The sequence below is a fragment of the Lactuca serriola genome, chromosome 2 (genome assembly GCF_051521515.1).
Source record: "Lactuca serriola cultivar US96UC23 chromosome 2, Lser_US96UC23_V15, whole genome shotgun sequence".
Lineage (NCBI taxonomy): Eukaryota > Viridiplantae > Streptophyta > Magnoliopsida > Asterales > Asteraceae > Lactuca > Lactuca serriola.
In genome coordinates this window covers 205,548,011-205,572,230 of record NC_136409.1, presented here as the reverse complement: position 1 = coordinate 205,572,230, position 24,220 = coordinate 205,548,011, and the positions used below count along the sequence as shown (strand labels likewise).

Here is a 24,220-nt window from a genome sequence, read left to right as displayed (position 1 = left end):
TGAAATGACAAAAAACACACAAGTATTAATAGAAACTGATCACAAGTATTAAAACTAAGATGACATTAACATAGTTATAACCAAGTAGATTTTTCAAAATAAAAAGTATGATGTTATAATAGATAAATCAATGAGAGTACATTGCTATTTCCCTCAACAATACTAAAATTGCCATATACATATATATTAAATCATACACATAGCAGTAAATCTGCAAAGCCAAGTTATAAAGGTTTATTATGTTTTCAAGTTTCTAAGTATTTAACATCAAGTCTTGACACCAACCAACCTGATAACTAGCCATCAGCAGCATTAATGGAACTGTCGCGACTTTTTCCCTTCACAAATTGTCCTCGTACACGTGGCCTTTGTTCTGCCAATCTCTTTCTGTTTTGATATCTCACCTGGAAAAAAAATAAAAAATAAAAAATAATTTTATGATTAGGGAGATGTTGAATTTATTTGATTATGCAAAATGAATTACCTTCTTCTGAAAGCATCTGAGTTCTCTTTTTTGGCGAAACTTAGTTATGGCTGCTTTTCTCTGTGTAGATATGTCGTTGCCATTGTCATTGTCATTGTCTGTTATTTTATTTTTGTCACCTAAACAAACATCATTTTCTAATTTTGCAACTTCAGAATTCACAGCATTTGGCACGTTGCTTCCATGTCTGCTGCCTGATGCACTTTTGTTTAAACTGTAATTTTGTAGGTTAGCTTCTGCTTTACCATTACCACCACCCATGATATTTGATGATCCACAATGTGGGGCATCTGCAGCCAACTGTGTTAGACCAAAATCATCATCATCATCATCATCATCATCATCATCATTTGACATTGGCAATGGCTCATCTGTTTCTATGTTATGGTAATGATGGACATGGTGATGATGATGGATGTGAAGCTCTTGATCATGGACCACATTGCCATTGCCAGGTGTCATGTCATTTGGTATCACTTGCTGAACAGAGTAAAATTTAGATCAGTTTTTGATACCAACTTTTAACTATAATATATAGGATCTGTTTGTTTGGTATACCGGAATGGAATGAGCAAGGTCATGTTTGGTTGGCTCCAAGGAATGCTCAATTCCATTCCTTCATGGCAACCAAACATGATTTCCAACAAACTATCTGAAATTTACTCATACGAACCTCACTTGAGCCTTGATAAATAAGATATCCTTCTGAATGCACATCACGTTTGGATTCTTTCTTCACCATGTTGGATCTATTATCAGGTTGAGAACAGCTAGCAATGATTCCAGGAGTACACTTTATAGCATTTGAGGTTGTTTTATACCTGTAACATATTCGGTAGCTTATTACTCATATCTTATCAAATTACAATACTGCCCTTTTCTTAGGTTTTGACCTTGTGAAGGCTGAAAGCTCTGAATGTCGCAATATATTGCAGCCATTTTGAACTTCTTCCTCGTCACTGTTAGATGGAGGACGTGCCCTTTTTGTGCCAAGCTCTTCAGTTTCTACTCCATTGGAATCATGGATTCCGTTGGCATTCATAATCTTTTCAGTTTTCCCATTTTCCATGCTTGTTGCAATCTCTTTGCCATTTTCATCGTTATCTGAGAAACACAAAACTTGTCATGGAAATAGTAAAAATGTTTTGGAATGACATTTTCTGGATCAACTTCATATGAATACCTGTATAGGGTTGTGGTTTGTGATTATTGGTGTCTCTTATTGGTTGAGTTTGTAGAGAACGGATAACTATGCCACAAGTGCTGTCTGGATGCTCAGATATTTGGTTGGATGGAATTGCTGATTCCGGGCTTTCACGTTCAATACCATGTTTTGTCCAAGAACTCTGCATCTCATGTCTAAATTAATCTTTCTGAAAAAAAAAAATAATAATAACAAACAAAAAGAAAGTTGCAATAATTACCTGAGTGCCACTACCATCATCACTACCACCACTGGTGTTCTCATTGTCATCCCCATCTTTGCTGCTGTTATCGTACCTTACATTGCTTTTTGAGTTTACAGATTTTTGAGCTTGTGTACCACTTTCACTTCCACTACCACTTGACTGATGGAAACGGGAAATATATTTCCAATAAATTGAAATAATCATATGATTAAACATTATTGCAGGAGGATTAAACTTGGTATAAATGACTTACACTGTGACACCTCCTCCATACATGTTGCCAAAGGTTTTTAAGCTCATTTTTCCGAATAGGCTTCACTAAAAAGTCTACTGCACCTTTTGATAAACACTTAAAAACCAAACCCATTGAATCATGAGAAGACATCACTGCACACAATCTCATTATGCATGGTGGTTAATACCGTCAATGTGGTAAAAAGCTTTTGAAAGACAGACAAATTTTGCTGATAATTTTGTTTTATAGAAAGGATAACATAAGTACTTACTGATCACAGGGATATTCTTGCGTGTCTTGTGGCTCATAATCTTGCATAAAAGACCGATTCCTGAAAGACAAGGCATGACTACTTCAGTTAAAACAATGTCAATGTGATTGGATAGATTTTCCAAGATCTTCCAGGCTTGAAGTCCATTGGCAGCTTGAATAACTGCCAAAAAGAGAAAGAAAAAAGATAGAAAATATGTGTTAGGTACTTATTATATGGAGCAAATGGTTAACATTTGACTAACCTTCATAATTACAGTTGCGAAGCAATGCAGTTACAATGTGACGTGTACAATCATCATCTTCAACCAACATGACCTTAATGGATCTAACATGTAGAAACCTCTCCCAGTGGACCAATGAACCTTGAAGTTGTTGTGGAGGTGCTTGAGGAGGGGCATTGGGATTCACTTCCACTGCTACCTGATTGCATCTATCTTGAACATTTTCATCAATTCTACTAGTTCTTGACTCATCATCTCCCTGTGAACCTGGTCCTATACTCACAAATCTATTCACATCTCCCTGATACTCAGATTTCACACAATTATTCACCTGTTGACCCTTGCTCCCTCCTTGGCTGTTGCTCATTAAGACACTTCCTGCTAATGATATTCAAAAACATCAATGATGAGAAAGGTTGGAGAACTATCTTTTGATACTTGTCAAACCTTCTTAATGCAAGAAAATATGCAGCACATAGCTGACACATCAAGTTATCGAATCCCTTCAAAGGTCAAATACAAAACCTTCTGCCCTAAATCAAAAGCAGATACCCAAGGAGAGAATATCAAACTAACAATACCATGGACATAGCTTATGATCAAGGAATATACCAAAACTGAGCCAAACTATTCTATACCTGCAAGAGTGAATTCTTATACGCACTATTTATCCCTGTTACAAACAACAAAACAGCAGATTAGCCACACTTTACCAAATACTCGTTCAGTGGCAAATACAGATACACTTTGATGTTTGATGTTAAACTATGCTAGTTTTCAACTCAAATTGTAATACAAATCTTAAGCCTTTTAACAATACAATTACGAGATTGATAGACCAAAAACTAGCAGAATCCATATGAAGTTTTCCACTTGAAAACATGACCTTTTTGGATAACCACTACAATCGAAACTACAAAAGCAAGAAAAACTCGACAAATTCTCTTAATCGGACATATTTTACTAATTAAGTGATAACAGCTGCAGATATTTCGCGAATCGAAGCTAATCTTCAACTAAAATTAAACATACAGGTAAAAAACAAGTGCTTAAGAGTTACCGTAAAAGCTTTGGCTAAACGAATCGAATTCCCTGTAACTCAAGATCCAGAGCAACCAGAATTACAATAACAAAACAAAATTAGCAAGTTAAAAAATAGGGTTTCGAAATAGGAATACAAAGAAAAAATCTGGTTAGGGGAAATGAGATTGACTGGTTTAGAAATCAGAGGGACTGATGACTTGAATTTGGATAAATCCAAGGACTGCCTAAAAAGATTTTATGAGATCCTACATGTCAAATTACGTGGACAAAGTTTAGGTTCGTGGGGATACACGTCCGATCTGTGATGTACGTGGACAGGTTGTGTGGTGACGTGGAAGGTGAGTTGGACTAAAACTGAAACGGAAAATGGAGCGTTCCAAATGGATTCGAACCAAATCATACGGGGGGTGAATAGTGGTGACACGTAGCTGTCGCTTGGCTCTAAAAAGATCTTCTCTGATTGGAAACTTTGCACTACGTATAAAAATTACCCCCCTCAACTTTAGACTCTTCTCATCTTGCCACCCTATATTTTGAAGCAAGAGTTTCATCTTGAAGAAGGAAGCATAAATTAATATTTTAAAATCTAAATTTCTTATTAGTTTAGAAACAATTATCAAACATATAATAATTAAATATAATAGTGGGACTGATAACTATACTATATATTAAAATTATTTATCCTTAGCTAGCTACGGTAAAGTGGTTTTGACAAAAATGGTCCCTTATGTATGAATGTTTTGCAATGCTTTCTCATTTGTTATTTGTTTTTGTAGAGGGTTAATTTATGTATTTATTATATAGTTTGTCTGTTTACACGTGTTCTTTTTAATTTGGTTCACTGTTTTTTTTAACCAATCATCTTTGGATTGATGTTACTGACAATCTATGGTAGAAGAACCACCTCAAATGCTTGGATACCTTTATTCCTCTTTCGTCTTCCCCTTTTTGCGACAGTATCAACAAATCCCATCGATCAACAAACCCCTTCCAGGATTGCTTCCAAAATTGAACGACGGTTTCTCATCGTCTGGTACAACCGACCGGGTTTCGCTTCCATTTTATCTGTTTTGGTTTATACATGGCCATCGTTTCCCCCAATTCATTTACAGATCGTGAACGGGAGAAAATCACAAGACCAATTTATCTCCCATGTCTACCTGATTAGTACCGAGGAACGAAAGTATAAGGGTGGGGGTCGGAATTCACAGTAGCAGTTCATGGTTGCGGTGACTAGGCGATAGCAGCTCGGTGAAGGCGGGTGTGACCGGGACTCCAGTCAGCGGCGATGGCAGCTCCGCTGCTTCCACTTTCCTATTCCGATGAGTCCGACGAGAGGGAAAGACAAAGGCCAGAGGTTGAGGAATTTCGATGAGGGGCTGGTCACGGTGGCGGCAGGAGCTGCTCCAACGGCTCCTGTTGCTTCGTTCCCGGCGATTTCGTCGAGTGGGAAAGGGCAGGGAACAATCCGAGATCACCACAGACGAGTTCGGTGGTGAATTTGGGTCAAGAGATAGTGTTCTTGGATGGTGCTCGCTCGGCACAACAACAACACCACCACCACCATCACATGCCTTCTTCTTCTGAGAATCGTTGACTTCAAGTTCTACGGTATCAGCAACCTGTCGATTCTGCATCTCCTTGCAAATCCAGTTACGATACTGATCGATTTTGCTTTGCACACCTCCAATTGTAGAAATCATGTATCAACCAAAGAATGCCCTAAGCTTTGATGTATTTGTAAGAAGTGAAAACTGTACATGCTCAATCGACAATTTTTTTCCGGTGATTGTTCATTTTGTTCTCCATCTACCTATTGCATTGATTTCTTTTATTCCTTTTCGTCCTTTGGTTTATATTTGCTGTTACAGATGAAGATGAAGCTACTGACATGATTAATAATTTTCCAAAGGCCTTTGGTTTATATTTGCGGGCTCATCTGTCGAGCAAAAGAAAAAGGAAAACGGAGGCAACATGGATTCAGGTAAACATTTACAGTTAATATGTTTGGTTTTCCTTCTTTGGCTAATCGGAAGAAAAGAGACATGATATTGATAGCAGACAAACAAACAAATTTCTTTGATGGTTGATGGGTTTGAGGTATGTATTCTTCTTTGAATCTTTTACATTTGATTATTTTGGAAACGATTTGCCTATGAATAGGGAACTATATTTTGCAGGAAAATATATATTTGGCTCTCCGGAGTCCAACCAAGAATTAGCAGTTGTCTCTCTTAACTCCACAAGTACGTTTAAATAGTCTCTTTTATGTATTATTGCTTTTTTTGTGTTTTAGGTTCTTCTAATTTCAGCTGCCAATGGTTTTTGGGTATCATATGACTTATATGTTTTTTTATTCTTTAATTGTTCCTCTGTGCCATCAAGAGCAACAAAAGGGGATATATTCCATAGTTTAGATTTTAATATTCATTTAATTTAATTAGATCAATGTTTTGTTTTATAATTACTTGATAAAAAGCTCTAATTATGTTTCAGTTTTCCATTTTATTCTACAGTATTTGGTTGCAATTTGAAGGTTCACAACTGTGAAACTAAATCAACAGGTGGTGAACACATGAAAACCAGTCGCTCAGAATTACAAGAAGCCTCACTACAACTCTTAATGTTCTCATTGTCAATAGGTGGTGAACTAGCAATCACACCCACATGATATGGTTTGATGGCAACCAATTTAATTTGTTCAATACTAACTTTTTATAAATTTGTTTATATTTATTTATTAGAGTGTGGTTATTTTATTTTATACAAAAAGGGTTAATTAAGCTAATTTTTTTTTGTAGGTTGGGGGATGGAGACAAGTATATGGTCATTTACAGATATTTTATTGATGTTTTGGTACTATATTAAATAAATGTGAGCTTTTTATCACTTTTAGTTTTTTTTATCAAACAATTAGTAGTTTTATATCACTTTTACATTTGCACCAGTTCACATTTAAGCTTTTTAAACGTTTATTGCTTTTCAATATAAAAATGTGAGATCTTTAATGCATTATAAATACCAATATCTTTTTTCCTTGTGCACAGGTTCCGGACAACTTTTGAATGTTGATAAATGGTTGTTGCTTTTTAATCAAACGTACATTGCTATTATGGGTTAAAACCGAAGCATAGTGCCTATATTTGTATATGAATTGAAATTATAAAATTACAATTAAAAAAATAGATAATTTGTTTCAACTTTGTATGGAGTTTTCTTTTCAGGTCTTCATCTTATAAAACATTCGATGTATGGTTCTTCAAGGTATGTGAAGCTAAAAAAGTTGAACATGAAACTCACTTAGAAAGAAAAACTATCTGATGCACCAAGAGATGAATATGATGATATGCTTCATGCCCTAAGTCCTTGACATTATAAAGAATTCAGATTAAGGAAGTCATGGGTTTTGTATTAGATAACATGGAAACTGCTAGAAAGATAAATATTCCAGTTTCTATTTCACATCTGGTAAGGGTAAGATGGTCATTTATATAAAATCAGTTTTTTAGTGTATTAGTATTCCTTTGTTTCTTAATTAGCTTTATTGGTTAATGATGTATTTTCCAAGCAAGCATCAATATATTAGATTTCCTCCAAATGCTTAATTTCTTTTTGATGGGACAACATCAACACATGATGTCCTTTTATCTTATACAAATACAATAATATTATAGAATAAAAATAAAAAATAGTAAATATTTATTAAAAAGGGCAATATGTTCATTATACTTCAAGTAGGAACCGAAATTTCTATAAAATCCCTCAAACAACGACTTCAAATTCATTTCGAGTTTTAGGTTCAAATAACTTTTTGAGGTTTAAATGGAAATAATTAATTTTTTGTTTATAATCTTATTAATTGTTCATTATTATATGTTGATCTGGAAATGGTTATTTTACATGTGGTTACTGTAAACCGTTATCTCTGTCATCAATTTCATGGACATATTGCCCATGAAAAAAATGTTACGAGTTCTGTCTGATAACCACATTTATAATTTTCAAAAAAAGTAAGGAGACGATAATTTTAATTTAGATTAACAAATATTATTGTTTCTTTAAATTAGTGTTAAGTGTTGGCTGCTAATTACTTATTCATGTCGTTTCAGACCTTAAAGTTGGCAATGGTTTATTAGAAGACATGGCTCAGGTATGAATATTTAGACAAATGTACAATTACCTAATTACCCCTAACTTTAAGCACCTTAACTGACCTGAATTCTCATTTTTTATATTTTCATTTTTTATAGCCTCCCACTTTTATTATTTATAACAGAAATAAATGTACATTGCTAATTCATACATTTACCACTACAAATTATATGAAATAACTAAAAAGGAAGAGATTTATATACAAGTGTTTAACCGAAATGCATTTTTTGTTTGATTCAAAAAAACTAAAAAATGTGATGATAATATTTTATTTTGTATAAAAATGATTCACTTCGGTTAAACTGCAACTTGAACCATAAATGGTGATTTTGGTTTGATTTGGGTGTAGTGTTTGGATGAGTGGATAAAAATAGAAAATACACACATATATACATTATTTTCAAAAATTCTCTACCATGTTACCCCTACATACACTTTGACCATACTACAATTTGTTATGTTAAAATTTAGAAAAGTTACAAGTTTTTGACAAATTTAAAGTTTTTGGCAAAATTGACACCAATCGGGTTTGCTTCATGTTTCATCCTTATTTTCTACATTTTGCGTCATTACACTTTCCATTTTTTTACTAATATACACAATCATAACATTCTACTTCCATTTTTTTTTAAATTTTGTTATAGCATTGTACTTTAGATTGTCTACTCAATTATAATATTCTACCTATAATTTTCTTTCTTAGCATATCAATGAAAATTTCATTACAGTTTGATGACCTTTCTATATTTGGTTATATTTTTCCAGGCATGACGTCGCAATGGGAACAAATGAAAGTAGGGAGCTATAAAAAATTAAATGAAGTACATTGCTTTTTCTTGCATTAAGCTATTTTGATAACCTGCTTATTGACAAAAAGTATGTTTTTCTTTATTATCTATTTTCACAAATGAATGGGAACTGAAAAAACCGAGACTCCCAAAGAAGAGTGGTCATAAGTAGGACCAGAATGTGTATTGGGTGAGATGAACGCATGGAGTTGTATGGGATACTTCTTTATGGCACATGCATGAGGTACTTAACAGATCCCAGAGCCACAAAACAAATTAAATAGATTTTATCTTTGATTGCAAATTGAATCATCAAATGATTAAATATGCATTTGATTCAAATTTTCAACCAACCCGTTTGCTTTAAGATTCTTGAAGATTAGTTACTTGGTATTGTCATCCGTGTGTTGTGAATGATTATTGGGGATGAAAAAAATGAAGTTAGTTGAGATTTGAATGATAAGTGAAGTTGTACTCATGTTTGTAAAATTTTCTTTTGTATTATGCTTTGTTGTCAACAAAGGTCTCAAAGTAATAAAGTACTTGCATATACTCCAAAACACCAACATAGCAGTTCACCCATCCCTTGAAACACATTACTATACTTCCAAGTGCTCTTGCATCTTGAGTAATTCCGTTAATGCTTACAATTCTTTATATAGCTTGTGGTTTTTGGTTGCAAAGAATAGCAACATACTTTACTGTGGCTACCAATTCGGCCTACGTACTATAGTTTCACAAAAAATGACACCTTCCGACCCTCGCAACGTGGGGGAAATCCTTCTGGTTGACATTGAATTTGTTATTGCAAACTTTTGTTAGCCTTGTTTTAACCATATATCTTATAGTTTTGTGTCGAGTTTATATTATAACTAGACAATGTTCGTGCGTTGCATAGAAACACCTATATATCTTGTTTTAACCACATTCACTGGATTTGCAAATATTATACAAACAAGATGTATGATTTTAAACCCATATAATTGTTTATCTTCCTCTTATTTTTGTTTATGTTTATAAATTTTGTGATTAGGTCTTGACAGAATCCTCTCATAATTTAGAAGCTGAGGTATTGGGTGATTGGAAATGTCCCTGATCACAAATCTTCACGTTGCATCTAGATCTATGTGTTTTTTTTTTTCCATATGGAGTTCTTTTTATTTCCATGAATTTTCACCATTTTCCATAGTAAGAAATATCTTAATATTAAAATGTTTATTTGAGCAGGTTTTCATGAATCTCATCTTTGTTGGCTTCAACTACATCACAGGTTTGAACTTTATGGGTAAACTGGAATTTTTACATCTACTATGTTAAGACTGTTTGCTTTTTGTAATGCATGTATAGCTTCAAAAGTAATAGTGCTTATTTGCCACTAGAAATACAATTTATGTCTCGATTCTTATGTGTTTCACTGTGTACCTTGCAGGCAAGTAATTATAGCGTATCAATTTTTCAAAATGACTGCCAGTTTAGACAGGAATATTGAAGGCAGATCTCCAACTCTTTTTATCTTTTCTATTTTACCTTAGTGAAGCTTAATTATTAGTTCTCTATATCCAACATGTGCTCCTAAAACTACTAGAAGTGACAATTCTTATGCAAAGCCAGCTTTAAAGCCTATCAATCTGGATGGACTTACTCTGCCACGTTTACAGATTCTGGTAAAGAGCATGAAGATTGATAACTCATATACATCATGGTAAAGAGAAATATAGATGTTGAAAAATATAGCCTTTATTATATAACATCACAAAAGTTTTGGGGCATGGAAGAGATAATTAAGTTTCCTTATTGTTGTTTTGGTCTGATTGGGCTACCATTTCCAACATGTCTCATGAAGCAATTAATGAGACTACATCTCCATTCATGAATCAAAATGGAGATATTTGTTTTACTACTTTGCTGAAGCTGAATCTAAGGGGCTGTTTATTTTTTTAGTCTAGGCTTTCTGTTACAACATTGTTTTTACAGAGAGGATTAACGAAGGAACACAAATCTATCTCTGGGTCTTTATGCCCCAACATATTGTATTGTGTGGAACCAATTTTTGGGATAACATTATGCATACAAACTGTTTGATAAATGTCTTGGTTTATTTTACGAGGAATGAGTCATTTTTATTTTTTATTTTTTATTTTTGTTTTAGTAGTTCAGTTTCTTGGATATATTTTTTGTTCTGGTGGAATAAAGCCCCAATGAAGGTGCATATGACTTTATTGAAAAGCTCCAGATGGTCATAGATGTTTAGGGTGGACCACACCACTAAATAAGATGAAGTAGCTTTATTCCAAGGAGGATTCATTTGATCTTCATTGTGTTGGTGTTGAACAATATGTTGGTATTTTTATGATTCAAAGTTTATTTTGTCTCTTTTTCTCTAAATTTGAATCTAAAAACTAATCTATTTCTTGATGTGTTGGGAATGATTTCCTTGCAGATGGAGTTATTAGGTTTTCTACTTTTTTAGAAGTGATAAACATTGGTTTGATGGATTTTACTTATCTTACTTATTTGACATCTGTTTCTTGTAGGTTATACGAAGAACTTAATTAAAGTGTGGGTAACAGAAAGAGCAGGACGACCCTAATCATATGTTGAAGGTAGTTTATTTTCATTAATAATTTGTTGTTAATTTATAATGTTTGTTTATTATTGACAAAACTATCCCCATAATTGTTTCTATTAAAAAATAATAACATTTCTTTTAGTCCATAATGTTGTCCTTTTTGTGGTCTTCAAAAGTATTTTGAACCATAATTTTTACACATCTTTTTGTTTTTTTATTGCAGGTACCTGATTAAGGTATGTCAAAGGCTTTTAATGTAGAACATTGTTGTGTTTCTTAAGATGAAGAGATCGTAGAAGATCTATTTTTGCATGCTCCTATTGTCGTTCCTGTTGCCATTATGGCTCCTGTTGAATGAGTGTTTTTTTTTCTAAAAGATTTTTAACACACTTTTTTTTATATTTCTTTATTTTTATTGTTTTACCTACTCATTAACAAATCAATGAAATTACATGCTATATCATTTTCCATCTCTAATATGCTCCATTTTTATGGGATACTGTAAAAGGAGAATTGGATTCAAAGTTGAAACAAAATTATAGAATCGGAACAATTTGCTAAGCAACATTCATGTTTATTTACTATTGTAGAAGATAGCCACACCTGACTGTTGTGAGATTTCTTGCTGACGATGTAAATGCATACCATGTTATTTTTATTTTAAATTCACTACTATTTTTATGCATAAAATGATTATTAACACCAATGCATATGAACTTATGTAGAAATAGAGTTATAAGAAAAAAAATAGAGTTATAAGAAAATCGTTAAGCTTAAGCTTCTATACTTTCATGTACTAGATATATTTACTTTATTGTTTCCTTTGCCTACATTTCTCATTGAAAAGGTACTATATATTTATTTTACTGTTTTCTCATCTTGTCTGTATACTTTGTCCTCTGTAACCTATAACCTTTTATTATAATAAATTCATTGCTCTATATATGAATGCATGTGATTTTTTAGCAGAAATTAATAACATTTTTTTATCTTTTTATGATGTAAACAATTTAAGATATTAAATGATCTTATTATTATTTTAATATGATTGTTTAAGACTTTGATACATATACAAGAATTAACAGGAAGAAAGAAAATGAAAAAAATCTTTATTAATAAATAAAGAATTCAAATATAATGAGAACACATTTCAACATTGTTACATAATTAGTTGTAGTTGAAAGTGAAGTTGTAGGGTAATGATTTGAACCCATCACTCATTAGACATAAAAAACACGATTTTAATTTCTTTTTTTCACTTCATCAAAATGGAACTCATTGATAGCAACGATACATTTTTCTACATTAAATAATTATCTTATTTCTTATAACTTTTCTACTTTAATATATACAACGTTCTTATAATTTTGTATCAACTAAAAACTTGTGTTGATTTATTAATGTTATGATTATTCAAAACGAAAAAAGTAGAAAAGATTCGATCTATAACAACTTTTTACTTCTAAATCTAATACAAAACAATATAAGGACTTCTTTTGTGATTAACCAATGTTCAAGATGTCTAATAAAATAAAATTTCTTTTTATGTCACTAAATCTAAAATCTTTAAAATCTTAGATGATATAAATAATTACCATCTCGTGGAATTCTTGAACACCGTCGGTGTTAGTGGTTTACCTCCTCATTACCTACGACTGAAAGTTGGATGCCCGATCATACTGTTACAAAATCTCGACCCATTAAACTGATTGTGTAATGATACTCAATTGATATGTAAAAGTTTTCAGCACAATGTCATTGATGATGAAATTGTTGTTGGTCAACATGCTAGAAAGATGGTATTTTTTGTCAACGATTCCTCTATGTCCGTCTTAAGATGACATGTTCATGTTCAAGTTGATGAGAAAACAATTCCAATCTGATTATGTTTCGAGATGACAATCAATAAAGCTCAAGGAAAAACAATACCAAATGTAGGAATTTATCTTTCATAATCGGTTTTCTCGCATAACTAACTTTATGTGGCATTATCTAGAGAGATATCACGTGCCAATACAAAAGTATTACTGATCCCTGATAAAGAATTCAACGACAGTGCAGTCTATACATCAAATGTGTAATATAAAAGTTTTGTACGATTAATAATGCACAATCAATAAAGTATTCATGTCTATTTGTAAAGAATTTCAACTCTTCATTTTTAGTTCTAATTGATTTTATTTCTGTTAGCGTAACACTTAATGATAATTGTTTAGATGCAATAAACTATTTGTCTAAAAGAAGTAATATTCTCTAGAAACTAAATTTTAGATAAAATATCCATACCCGACAAATCTCCTAATCTAATAAAACGGTACCAACTCGCCACGTGGCAATCAATAAGCTTCCCCCCAACAATTTTTCCCGCTCAAAAAGTTAAAGTTAAATTCCTTATTTGCCCTTTAATGAAAAAAACTATTCTTCAATACTCAATTTACGGAATTCATATTTAAAAATCACATAAAATCAGGAAGATTTTTACAATTATTTTTCGTATATATCTGTACATAAATAAAATCAGTATCAGTTTTCGGAAATAATAATCTATACAAATTTAGCACTCAAAATGTAATCACCTAAAAGATAATGAAGCATCTTACCTTAATTTTTCGGATTTGAAATTTCAAATCTTCCTATTCCAATAAAGCTGCATTAAAAATCACATAAAATCAGGAAGAATTTTTCAATTAAAAGATAACAGAACATCTTACCTTAAATATCGTAAACATCACGATTCTTTCAGTTTTTGAATTATATATTCACCGGTTACTTGGATATATGGTATTCTGCTTCGTATTCTTCCTGTATCGACTGCATCTTTGAAATTCTGCTTCATCAAACTTCAACGCATAAGGTTAGTCTTTATTCTATCGTGATTTATTTCTGCATTTATTTCCTTCTCCTTCATCTTCTTCATGGTTTCTGTATCGAATGCATCTCAGCATTTCTGATTCATCATATTTTGCTGGAAATAATATAGCTAATATTGTAGTGGGATGCTAAACCGTTTTTTTTTCTGTTTTTATTCTACTATAAAGGATCAATGCAATTAGCATTAAACATTCAATTCATCCTTCTTTGTTGGAAATAATATAGCAAATAGCATAATACTTTGCTCGAAATAATAATACTTTGCTCGAAATAATATAGCAATTAGCATAATGTGATGCTAAACTGTTTTTTTATTCTGTATATACACAAAGTACTTTCCAGAAAATAATAATAAGAAAAACAGACAAAAAGAAATTGTAAACACGTTCAAAATTTAACAATGTACTTTTATGATGAATCAGAAAGTAGGATAATATAATAATAATAAAAAAGTATGTTACTATTTCCTCAATTTAACCCTTTGTTTTAGGTTTTAAGTAAACATATTCATCTGCTTATTTAAGTGAGTCAACTCACTCCTTTTCTTCTTACTTTTTGTGTTGGGTTTCATGAGCTAAGAATTAAGGTTGTGTTATTGATTTTATTCATAAAAAAAATTAATAGAATCAGACAAAATCATTTTTTGATGATCATACCTATGTTTAGCATTATTGTTGTTGTTTATTTTTATTTATTATTTTTTTTTGGTTTTTTTACTAATAAACCTTCCAAGTATGTGAATAGTTGTTTTTAGTTGTGGGAATTTCCTAAAATTGTTGATTTTAATCATATTAGTTAGTGATGGAAAATATCATCATTTGCACGTGGAGTGAAACAATATTGCCCATGTATGGAATTATTTGATATCATGATTTGCACGTGGTGATTGTTAAAAAAAAAAAAAAAAAAAAAAACTCTTCAATGTAAAGCATTTGATAATTGTTCTATAAATTTGCCTAAAAATTGATACAATGTTGGATGTAAGGTAAAATACTGAAATATTGTTGTCTAAATACATATTTAACCGGTTACACTATTGTATATATTGATTGTGTTTTTTTTTTTTCACTCGATATAAATTTATATTATATTGTACAAACTCATGATTTTATCAAATGTGTACACACAAAACATAGATATGATATTATAACATTGTATATATTAATTTTAAATATTCGTTATAAACTTACAGATAACATTGTATATATTAATTTTAAATATTCATTGTATATATTAATTTTAAATATTCGTAAATAAATAAATTTTTGACTAATCTTTTATTAGTCATTACAATTACAATTTGGATTTATTAGTCATGTTTGTCATTTTTTTCTGTGCATCTGTTACACTCCAAATCCAAGTACTCAATAAACAAATATTTACTGTTTTTGCTCTATTTCTAACTTGTCAAATGTTTACAAAATTATGTTAGGTCCTATTTCTACCCATGTCAACTTTGTGAATGTATATATTTTAGACAAAGTGAATGTATTTTTAACAGTATTTGAAACAATAATGTTTTCCATCTATATATGTGTATATATGTGCTGTAATATATGATGTAATATGTTTATAATTGTTTGCATTTAATACTAACTGTTTAATAATATGCTTTCAATTTATAATGAAAAGGGCAAAATTGATAATAATTTCAATATGCTATCAATTGTTCGCAGATAATGAATATCGGCAATAAACTATATCTAAAACACATTGAACATATTGCTGATGATTCACATCTCAAACTACGGGTGTTAAAGATTTGGAATTTTATAAAAAATAACCACGTTTTATCGATTGAAATGATCGTCATGGACGAGGAGGTTAGTTAACTTTTTTTAAACCCACTAAATATTTCATATGTTTCAAAGAATAATTTTTTTGTTTTTGTTTTAACAGGGTACAAAATACCAATCTCGTGTTTTCCACCAAAAATTTTCAAGATTTCGTGACCTTTTAAAGGAAGGTGAAAGTTATATCATTTTAAAACCAAACTTGGCGGGTGTTAAAAATGGTTTGTGTTACCGGTCAGAAACAGACATTAACTTTGGATTGGAAAAGTATCGTAAAAAAATATGATGATTTTTCGGGTCCCGTTAATGGTTTTGTGTTTGCTGATTTCAACTCTATCATCGAACATAAATGCCCAAGAGACACATTATTTGGTTAGTTGTTTAATTTTATTCCATTCACTTTTATAACTAAATGGAATAAATTATAAATGTTAGTATTTAACTTAATCTTATATTTTTTTTTATTAAAATTCTGTAGATGTTATTGGGCTAATTGTCTCATTTAGGCCACTTGAGACAACCAATCATAATCCATCAAAACATTACATGAAGATGACTATTAGCAACTTAGAGTGAGATGATATTTATTTCATTTATTTATTATTTTTAGTCATATTTTTTCATACTAATTAAATTAATTTTTTATTTAGGTCTGTACACCTCAATGTCACTATATTTGGAAGTCAGGCACATGAGATGTCACATTACCTGAAAAGTAACACCACGATTACTTGTGTTGTTATAGTGATGCAGTTCGTGAAACTTAACGTTTAGAATGGTTTGTATTTTATTACTTAATTTGTTTTCCAATCTATTTTTATTGACTAATCTGTTTTTACAGGAATTGGTCAAGCCCAAAGTCATTTTGATGTAACCAAAATGTTCATTAATTCAGACATTGTTGAAATTAATGAGTTTAAGAAAGAGTTAGTTTTTTTTTTATTTTTATTTAAACTTATTTATGTTATTATATTTATTTAAATGAATACAATTTCTTATTTTTAATAAATTAATTTTAAACATTGCAGATTGAAGGCTAATAACAAAGGAGATATGTCTGAAAAAAGCATTACTACACCCCCAAACTACTCTACCTCTTATATAGATGATTTTAAAGGCGATTTCCCTTTAAAAACTGTTTGTGAGATCACAAAACCACTTAAGGTATATGTTCTTTACTTTATATCCTTTAATTTTATTTGAACATTGTATTTTTTTTTTTTAATTTTACATTTTATTTGATATAGGAAATGAAATTTCTATTAGTTGTTTCCATCGTCAATATAAGACAGAATCTGCCTTGGTATTACGATGCGTGCTACAAATGTGGAAGAAGGATAAACAATGTGCCCAAAACCGATATTTACTATACCGCCCCCGGCAAGATGGAAGATAGTGTTGTAATTAAGTGTAAAAATGCAGCTAGCAACGATTCGAATTTTCATACTGTTATAAAGTATACACATACCTCCATTTATATTAATCATTTCAATCCTTCAACAAAATTACTAATAATCTAATATTTTTTAGGTATATAATTCCAATCAACGTACAAGATCATACTGGCACCATCAGATTCACTCTTTTTGATAGGGAAGCAAAAAGGTTGTTGGATATAAGTGCATTCGAGTTGAAAAAAAATACATGAAGAGGTATAATATTTTATTCATACTTTTCTATCAAATAACATTTTATTTGTTTTAATATATTAAACAATCTTCTTACAGGCTGACGACAGTTTGGAACTATATCCAAATCAAATGAACGCCTTGAAAAACCGCAAATTTGTGTTTCTTGTAGATATTACATCCTACAATGTCACCAACTATAACAATATCTACACCGTTGTCAAACTTACAGAAGATGAGTCCGTTGTTTTAGAATTGGAAAGTAAACTAGAACTTATGGTAAATAATGTTGTAACGCCCCATCTCTGGTATGTTGTTCCTGTGGCATTTATTTAAAAGTTTCATTGAGGGACTCGGCGAGTCTATGGCCTGACTCGTCGAGTAGGGTCGAGTTTTGTGCACGTGTTAGTCGGCGACTCGACGAGTCCATATTCGGGACTTGGCGAGTCTGCCTGCCTGGAAGAAACCCTAAATCCCCGGGTTGCTCACTATTTAAGCAATGCTATGTGCCCCAAACTCGCCTCCTTCACCCTCAGAGAGCTGTGAGAAAACCCTAATCCATCCCTTATTGTTTTAAGTGCTTTTGTGTGTGGATTTTGAAGGCTTGAAGAAGAAGAAGAAGAAGAAAGGAGCAAAGAGAAGAGGTGTAGAGCAAAGATCCAAGGGCAAAAGCAGAGTTCATTGAGGTATTTTTCGGATTCCTTCTGTTTTATGCTTTAGACCTCCATTAGAACTCTTCTAGGGCTAGTTTGATGCATTTTCCAAGCCTTATAGTTGTATGGATGCCTTAATAGGTCGAGATATCCCTAGATCTGTTCATTTAGTAGTTGTAGAGCCCGGATCTATTGCCTTTTTGATGATGCTTTGCATAAGAACCCTAGATCTAGCCTTTATTATGCTTTTTGAGCCTTATTATCTTCTTGGTTGCTTATGGGCACGTAAAGATAGAATCTTTACGTGCTAATCGAGTTAAGGAAGCCCAGATCTATAAGTTTCAGACGCTGGATTCAAGCATAATCGAGTTTAGAGTAGCTGCATGGATGTGACTCGGCGAGTCGGAAGAACGACTCGGCGAGTCAAGTCGCGAGTCCCGTTTTTCCCCTTTTTGAGTGATGTTGAGTGGAAGCCTGTGAGTAGTAGATTGGACTCAGTGAGTTGGAGGGCAGACTCAGTAATGGAGGGACTCGACGAGTTGTTCATACAACTCGGCGAGTCCAAGGCAATCTTCTTAGCTCAAGAACAACTCGTCGAGTTGTTCATATGACTCGGCGAGTCGGGTGAAGATTGTCTGAGTTCTTGGATCAAGAGGGTACTCGTCGAGTCGATGCCATACTCGACGAGTAGCCACGAGTAGGGTTGAGAAGTGAGACTAGAGACTCGGCGAGTTGGCGGCCCAACTCGGTGAGTCAGGTCAACTGTGGGTTGACTTTGACCGAGAGAGTTGACTTTGACCAAGGGTAAAAGAGTCATTTTACCCCAGTGCAGTGTTTAGCATTTTGATTGAGTGTGTTTATGGACTTGTAGCCGGGGAGATACCGGAGCAGCAGCAGTTAGCTTCCAGAGCCATTCACACAACAGCCAGTTCACGAGGTGAGTTTCCCTTTAGTAGGAACGGGTCTAAGGCCACAATGCTGGCCCGTTCAGTTAGCCGTAGTTTCTGGACTTCGGTCCAATGCAGTAGCTAGTATGTTTGACGCCTCCGTGGCTCAGACGGGATTTATGTGTTTATGCTAGTTGATATGTTTATGCTATGTTCAGTCAGCTTCGGACTTCGGTCCGATGTAGGGGACAGAGGTCCCAGTCAGCTTCAGACTTCGGTCCGATGTAGGGGACAAAGGTCCCAGTCAGCTTCGGACTTCGGTCCGATGTAGGGGACAGAGGTCCCAGTCAGCTTCGGACCCCGGTCCGATGTAGGGGACGAAGGTCCCAGTCAGCTTCGGACTTCGGTCCGATGTAGGGGACAGAGGTCCCAGTCAGCTTCGGACTTCGGTCCGATGTAGGGGGCAATGCCCCAGTTAGCCCGGACTTCGGCCCGATGCAGTGGGCAAGGCCCAGTATGTGCTTATATGTTATTATGTGGTATGTGGTAGTTTGGGGGAGCTCACTAAGCTTCGTGCTTACAGTTTCAGTTTTGGTTTCAGGTACTTCCGCAAGGAAAGGGAAGACCTCGGAATGATGGCATCGCACACACCACAACTTTAGTTTTGTCTTGGGAGTTGATTTAGTTTTCTTGATATGTTTGGATACAGTTGTGATTCAGTTTTTCTTATAGTATTTTATCATGGTTTTTGAAACACGCAACATATGGTTTTATTATGTGATACTCAGTCTCATGGGTTTTGTTATAATAAAAATCGAAATTTTTGGGTGGTATTTTTGGGTTGTTTCAAATGTTTTAATGTTCAATATTTATATTTGTTTTTTATTTACATACATAACGTTTTACATATTTCCATATTATTTTCTAGAGTGTTCAATCAGTGTCCTTAAATGAAGTACCCCTGGAATCAGATGATGTCGTTCAAAATGTTCAAAATGTATGTTATATTCTCATATTAACTTTTATTTATATTTAATTAGATCGCTTGTCAGCTTATGTTTTTTTAATTTAGGATGTCATATCACAAACGGATGAGAATTTTACTCCCTCAACAATTGATAACATCCGCAACAAGTCCATTGAAAATATCAGGTGATTTAAAGCGTAACCTCCATGACATTTATGATGTTGATGGTGGAGGTGATTTGAGTTCAATAAAATCTAAAAGAAAATCAATGGGAGAGGGAAACCCACTTTTAGTTCCAAAAGTGGAAAAGTGAGTTGTTATGGTGATGACGTTTATGATGTAGAAGATGATGGTGATGCAAATTCTATAAAATCAAATAGGGAATCTTTGGGTGAAGATACTCCGGTTTGGGTGCCAAAAGTGGAGAAGTGAGTTGATTATGGTTTTTAAAAACAATTATTAAGTTTGGTTTTGTTTTAAAGACTATTTCATTGTTTCGTTCAAGTATTTTGGGGACTTTCGTTTGTTTTTAGACGTTTGTTTTGTTTATTTGAAGTGGTTTAACAGTACATTTTTACTTATTTGACACTTTCGCTTTAAAATTTGTTTGTATCACAATTACATTTCTGAAATTGCTTGAATTATTCAAAGTGATTTGCTATTTATTGCATCCATACCTATGTAAAAACATGCAAAAATGTAATTATTGCAGTTTTTTACAACAACCTTTTTTCATTATTTTCCTAACACAGGTGACTTTCCATGGATTCATATACATTCCATGGCTATTTACTTTTCATTATTGCAATTTTTTAGCCAAATGGCAAAAAGTTCAAAGTCGTGTAAAATATAAAAATAAAAATAAAAATCTGTTATTCTTTGTATTTAATAGAAAAGTACAATTATGCCCTTTCCTATTAATCTTGCCTTGTTCCTATCATTGTTTGTTTTTTTGTTTATGTCGTATACTAAAAAAACTATCATTATTTCTTTTTAATAGAAAAGGACAATTCTGCCCTTATATATGGACCGTTTTACCAAATAACTTATTTCATAATATAGCGGCCTACTTTTCATATAAAGCCACATAAAGGGCAATGAACTAATAGGAATGAACCAAAAAAAGGCAATCAACTATAAAGCGACATAAAACATACCAGGAGCATCAACAAAGGCAAAAAGGCCAATAAACCTCATATGAAGGAAGCAAGAATCAGCAGACATCTGAAACCAAGTATACCGGGGTCTAGCAAGAAAAAGACAACAAAATCAAGTAGTAAACAACATAAATGAAGCCACCCAACACAAAAGGGAAAAACATTCCAACTTATAGCAAAACCAAAAGGGCAAAACAGTCCATCTAAGAGAACATCAGCTCAATGGTTTGTAATCTTTATCAATCAACACATCAATAGGGTTTAATAGGTTAAACAAAAGATGGTTGACAATTGTTTGTTCATTGTGATTTATAAGATTATTATATTTGAAAGTAAAACCTAAGAGTTTTGGATCTCCCTTTCTGGTATCTGATCATAATTTTCCTATTCAGGATTAAAACAATTAATTTATTGAGCATATAATTACTTTTCAGATATCCGTATCTACTTTTGAATCAAATATGATAACATAATAATTAGTTTTTTAGGTTCTTTTGTTTTGAATAAATAAGAAAAATGTAAGGTACAATAAACAAATTAATAAGTTTTAGTTTCCAAATACAAGAATTATGCATAATACTAAATATATATATATATATATATATATATATATATATATATATATATATATATATATATATTGTTTTCAACACACGGTGATTTTTTTTTAATATGAAATTATTTTTGCACAAATAAAATTTTAAAATACAATCTAAATTAAATAATATTAACAAATATCACAAAAAATGAAACTTCAAGGTATTCTTTTATTTACTCATATTAATATAAATCAGTGAATAATTTTGCACAAAATTAAGCCTAATGTTTAGCAAATTCAAATCTCAAAATTTTAAAATAATACTCACACAATCCTAAATTCAAAACTTTTAGCAAATTGAAAGATACCTGATTGTGTTTCCATTCTTAATCGATTTCGAGGTATTCTTTTGAAGTTCTTCAGTTTTCGCTAATATCTTTATAAACAAGATTTCTGCAAAAACAAAACCAGGTAAATTTCTTCCCAATAATGTATGTTCTGTTAATAAAACTTAACATTAACAAACACTTGACCATCTCTTACCTTCAATCTTGCTGTCTTCAACCCCCAATTTTTCGTTTCTTCAGTCTCTGAGTTCGACATCGACTATTAATTGATGTAAGTCTCTGAGTTCGACATCGACTTTGGTTGTAAGTTTCTCTTCGACATCTTTTACCTTCGTCACTTCCTTCATCGATAGAAATGGACAAACTTGTAGAACGTTGACAACTTCCTCTGATTCATCATTTCTTAGCCTTCATACTTTATTCTGATTCATCATTGCTTATGTTGACTCATGCTGGTGACGATATCCTCTTCCGAATCGTTCCACATTCCATTTCAAAACACACGATAATATGTAACTAATCGCATCCTTCTGATTTCCTGATTTTGGAGAATATCGAGACAAATCGTTCTATGTTGTTTAATCGTCAAGGTTCTGACCTACATACACATTCTGAATAATAGCTCCATTTCATTTTTTGTACGCCACATACGAGATTTGTAGTCAATTGGATAGATATGTTTAGGGCTATGTTTAATTGTGCCCATCCATTCATCATTTCTTTGTTTTTCGAATACCTAGAAATGGAGAAATGTAGATTCGTACGTTAGGTTTAGGAGGTTAGGGATGTTTCATACGTGGCTGCCAATATTTGAAAATAGGGGATCTTAATGATAAATTATACATTTCAAAGTGTATAAAGTAAAAAAAAAAATTATTAACCTATAATAAATCTATGACTATAATGACAATACTAAACTGCAATTATATATTATAATTTATAATTTAAAAAAAATTAGTGGTATTGATGTATATAATATTGATGTACAAATCATTTTTAAGACAAATGATTTAGTGGTATTGTCATTATTTTATATTTATGTTTTCTTGACATAAAAATATTAGATTGTAACTACATTACAACTATGGTCCCACTTATATTATATTTACTTTAATTATTTTTTTCCATGGCTATCGTCTAATTTTAAATAATAAATCCGGTTGTGTTGTTTTATTAATTATGTGCATAGCATTTATTTTATTAACTAAATTGTGTTAATTGTTCATAACACAAGCAGATCATGAAGTCGGTTAATTCTAAAAAGACTAGAAAATTAAATACTTTTTACTTAGAAAATAGACAACACGTTAATTTGTCTGCTACATCAATCCAACAATCTTCAACCGCTACTAATGTTCTTTCTTCAATTAACAACGGTATGTTTATCATTTACCATTTTTTAATTTTATTTTTACATATTTTTTAAGTTCTTTGTATATTTTTTAATAGCATAAAAATATGTACTATTCTAACACCAACCCGTATTAACATGACAAGAAAAAGCAAATATATTATATGCTTCGTTGTACGTTGAATCTTCATCATCTGGAATATTTTTTAACAAAGGTTACAAAAGTACATTTATTTCTTCACTATTATTAATATTCTATATCAATACAATTATCTACCTATTGTTAACTTTATATCATATGCTTATATTCCTTATGCAAAAAAAAAAACAACTATATCTACTACTTGCAAGCAAAAGAGAATAGAAGACGGAGAAAATTATATTTGGATAATAAGCGATTGAAGACAACAAATACAAGATCCAGCATTTTAAATCCATCAACTCCACATGTCTTAAAAAACATGGATAGCTGTAATTTTCTTATTAAAATCAACCACGTTTTACACTTTAGCTGAAAAATACAATACATAAATTCTCATCTTTTTATGTTATTACCCTATAATCTTATATAATTTTACCTTCTTACTTTGTTTTTTACGTCATGTCTTCAATTTTTATAATATATTTTTTTGCAGATCAATTTAAGAGCGTTGTTCTTCAAAATGAAAATGTTCATTCATATAGATCTCGAGGAAATGAAAATACGCCCTTACAATTTTCTCCTTCATACATAAATGTTAGAACTTCGTTATCTAACATTACAAATGGTAATAATTTTGTTTTTAAATTTACTATGATGCATTCTCTAATAAATTTATAATCTTTTTTTTTTAATTTACTATTATTTGTTTCA

The 24,220-nt window shown here is 31.9% G+C and overlaps 1 protein-coding gene and 2 long non-coding RNA genes across 34 annotated transcripts; 1 reads left to right on the top strand and 2 right to left on the bottom strand.

Annotated features, from left to right (window-relative positions):
• Positions 1–89: 89 nt before the first annotated feature.
• On the bottom strand, positions 90–3,859 carry PRR7 (pseudo-response regulator 7). Of its 9 annotated transcripts, none has more exons than XM_079026514.1 (12): positions 3,683–3,859; positions 3,261–3,295; positions 2,644–3,155; positions 2,400–2,561; positions 2,147–2,280; positions 1,909–2,052; positions 1,668–1,830; positions 1,378–1,588; positions 1,158–1,305; positions 485–964; positions 290–404; positions 90–211 (listed from the first exon to the last, which is right to left on the bottom strand). In XM_079026514.1, exons 3-11 carry the CDS (start codon positions 2,987–2,989, stop codon positions 297–299), a joined length of 1,896 nt encoding a protein of 631 aa, XP_078882640.1. In that variant the 5' UTR covers positions 2,990–3,155; positions 3,261–3,295; positions 3,683–3,859; the 3' UTR covers positions 90–211; positions 290–296. The 9 variants fall into 9 exon arrangements, with proteins under 9 accessions (XP_078882640.1, XP_078882636.1, XP_078882635.1 ...); XM_079026510.1 differs by having other exon boundaries at positions 90–404; positions 2,644–3,003; positions 3,070–3,155; XM_079026509.1 differs by having other exon boundaries at positions 90–404; positions 2,644–3,000; positions 3,070–3,155.
• Positions 3,860–4,540: 681 nt separating this feature from the next.
• LOC145088249 (uncharacterized) lies at positions 4,541–11,647 on the top strand. Of its 21 annotated transcripts, none has more exons than XR_013701034.1 (8): positions 4,541–5,766; positions 5,847–5,912; positions 6,183–6,341; positions 6,468–6,540; positions 6,891–7,816; positions 8,584–8,850; positions 9,640–11,209; positions 11,399–11,647. It is a non-coding gene; the product is annotated as an uncharacterized LOC145088249 (long non-coding RNA). The 21 variants fall into 21 exon arrangements; XR_013701027.1 differs by having other exon boundaries at positions 6,714–7,816; XR_013701035.1 differs by having other exon boundaries at positions 6,183–7,816; positions 9,640–9,675; positions 9,834–9,876; positions 10,036–11,209.
• A 948-nt stretch (positions 11,648–12,595) lies between these two features.
• Positions 12,596–22,804, bottom strand: LOC145088248 (uncharacterized). Of its 4 annotated transcripts, none has more exons than XR_013701022.1 (6): positions 22,213–22,804; positions 22,038–22,122; positions 21,132–21,220; positions 13,887–14,140; positions 13,776–13,822; positions 12,596–13,676 (listed from the first exon to the last, which is right to left on the bottom strand). It is a non-coding gene; the product is annotated as an uncharacterized LOC145088248 (long non-coding RNA). The 4 variants fall into 4 exon arrangements; XR_013701019.1 differs by having other exon boundaries at positions 12,599–13,676; positions 13,887–14,097; positions 22,213–22,803; XR_013701020.1 differs by having other exon boundaries at positions 12,602–13,209; positions 13,887–14,097; positions 22,213–22,803.
• Between the last annotated feature and the right edge of the window lie 1,416 nt (positions 22,805–24,220).

What these genes read in the sequence shown, in the direction of transcription:
- PRR7 (XM_079026508.1), bottom strand. Translation starts at nt 2,989, where the DNA reads ATGAGCAACAGCCAAGGAGGGAGCAAGGGTCAACAGGTGAATAATTGT. An exon ending in GAGCTTTCAGCCTTCACAAG is followed by an intron (nt 1,306 to 1,377) that starts GTCAAAACCTAA and finishes AATATGTTACAG; the next exon opens with GTATAAAACAACCTCAAATG. An exon ending in TTTATCAAGGCTCAAGTGAG is followed by an intron (nt 965 to 1,157) that starts GTTCGTATGAGT and finishes TACTCTGTTCAG; the next exon opens with CAAGTGATACCAAATGACAT.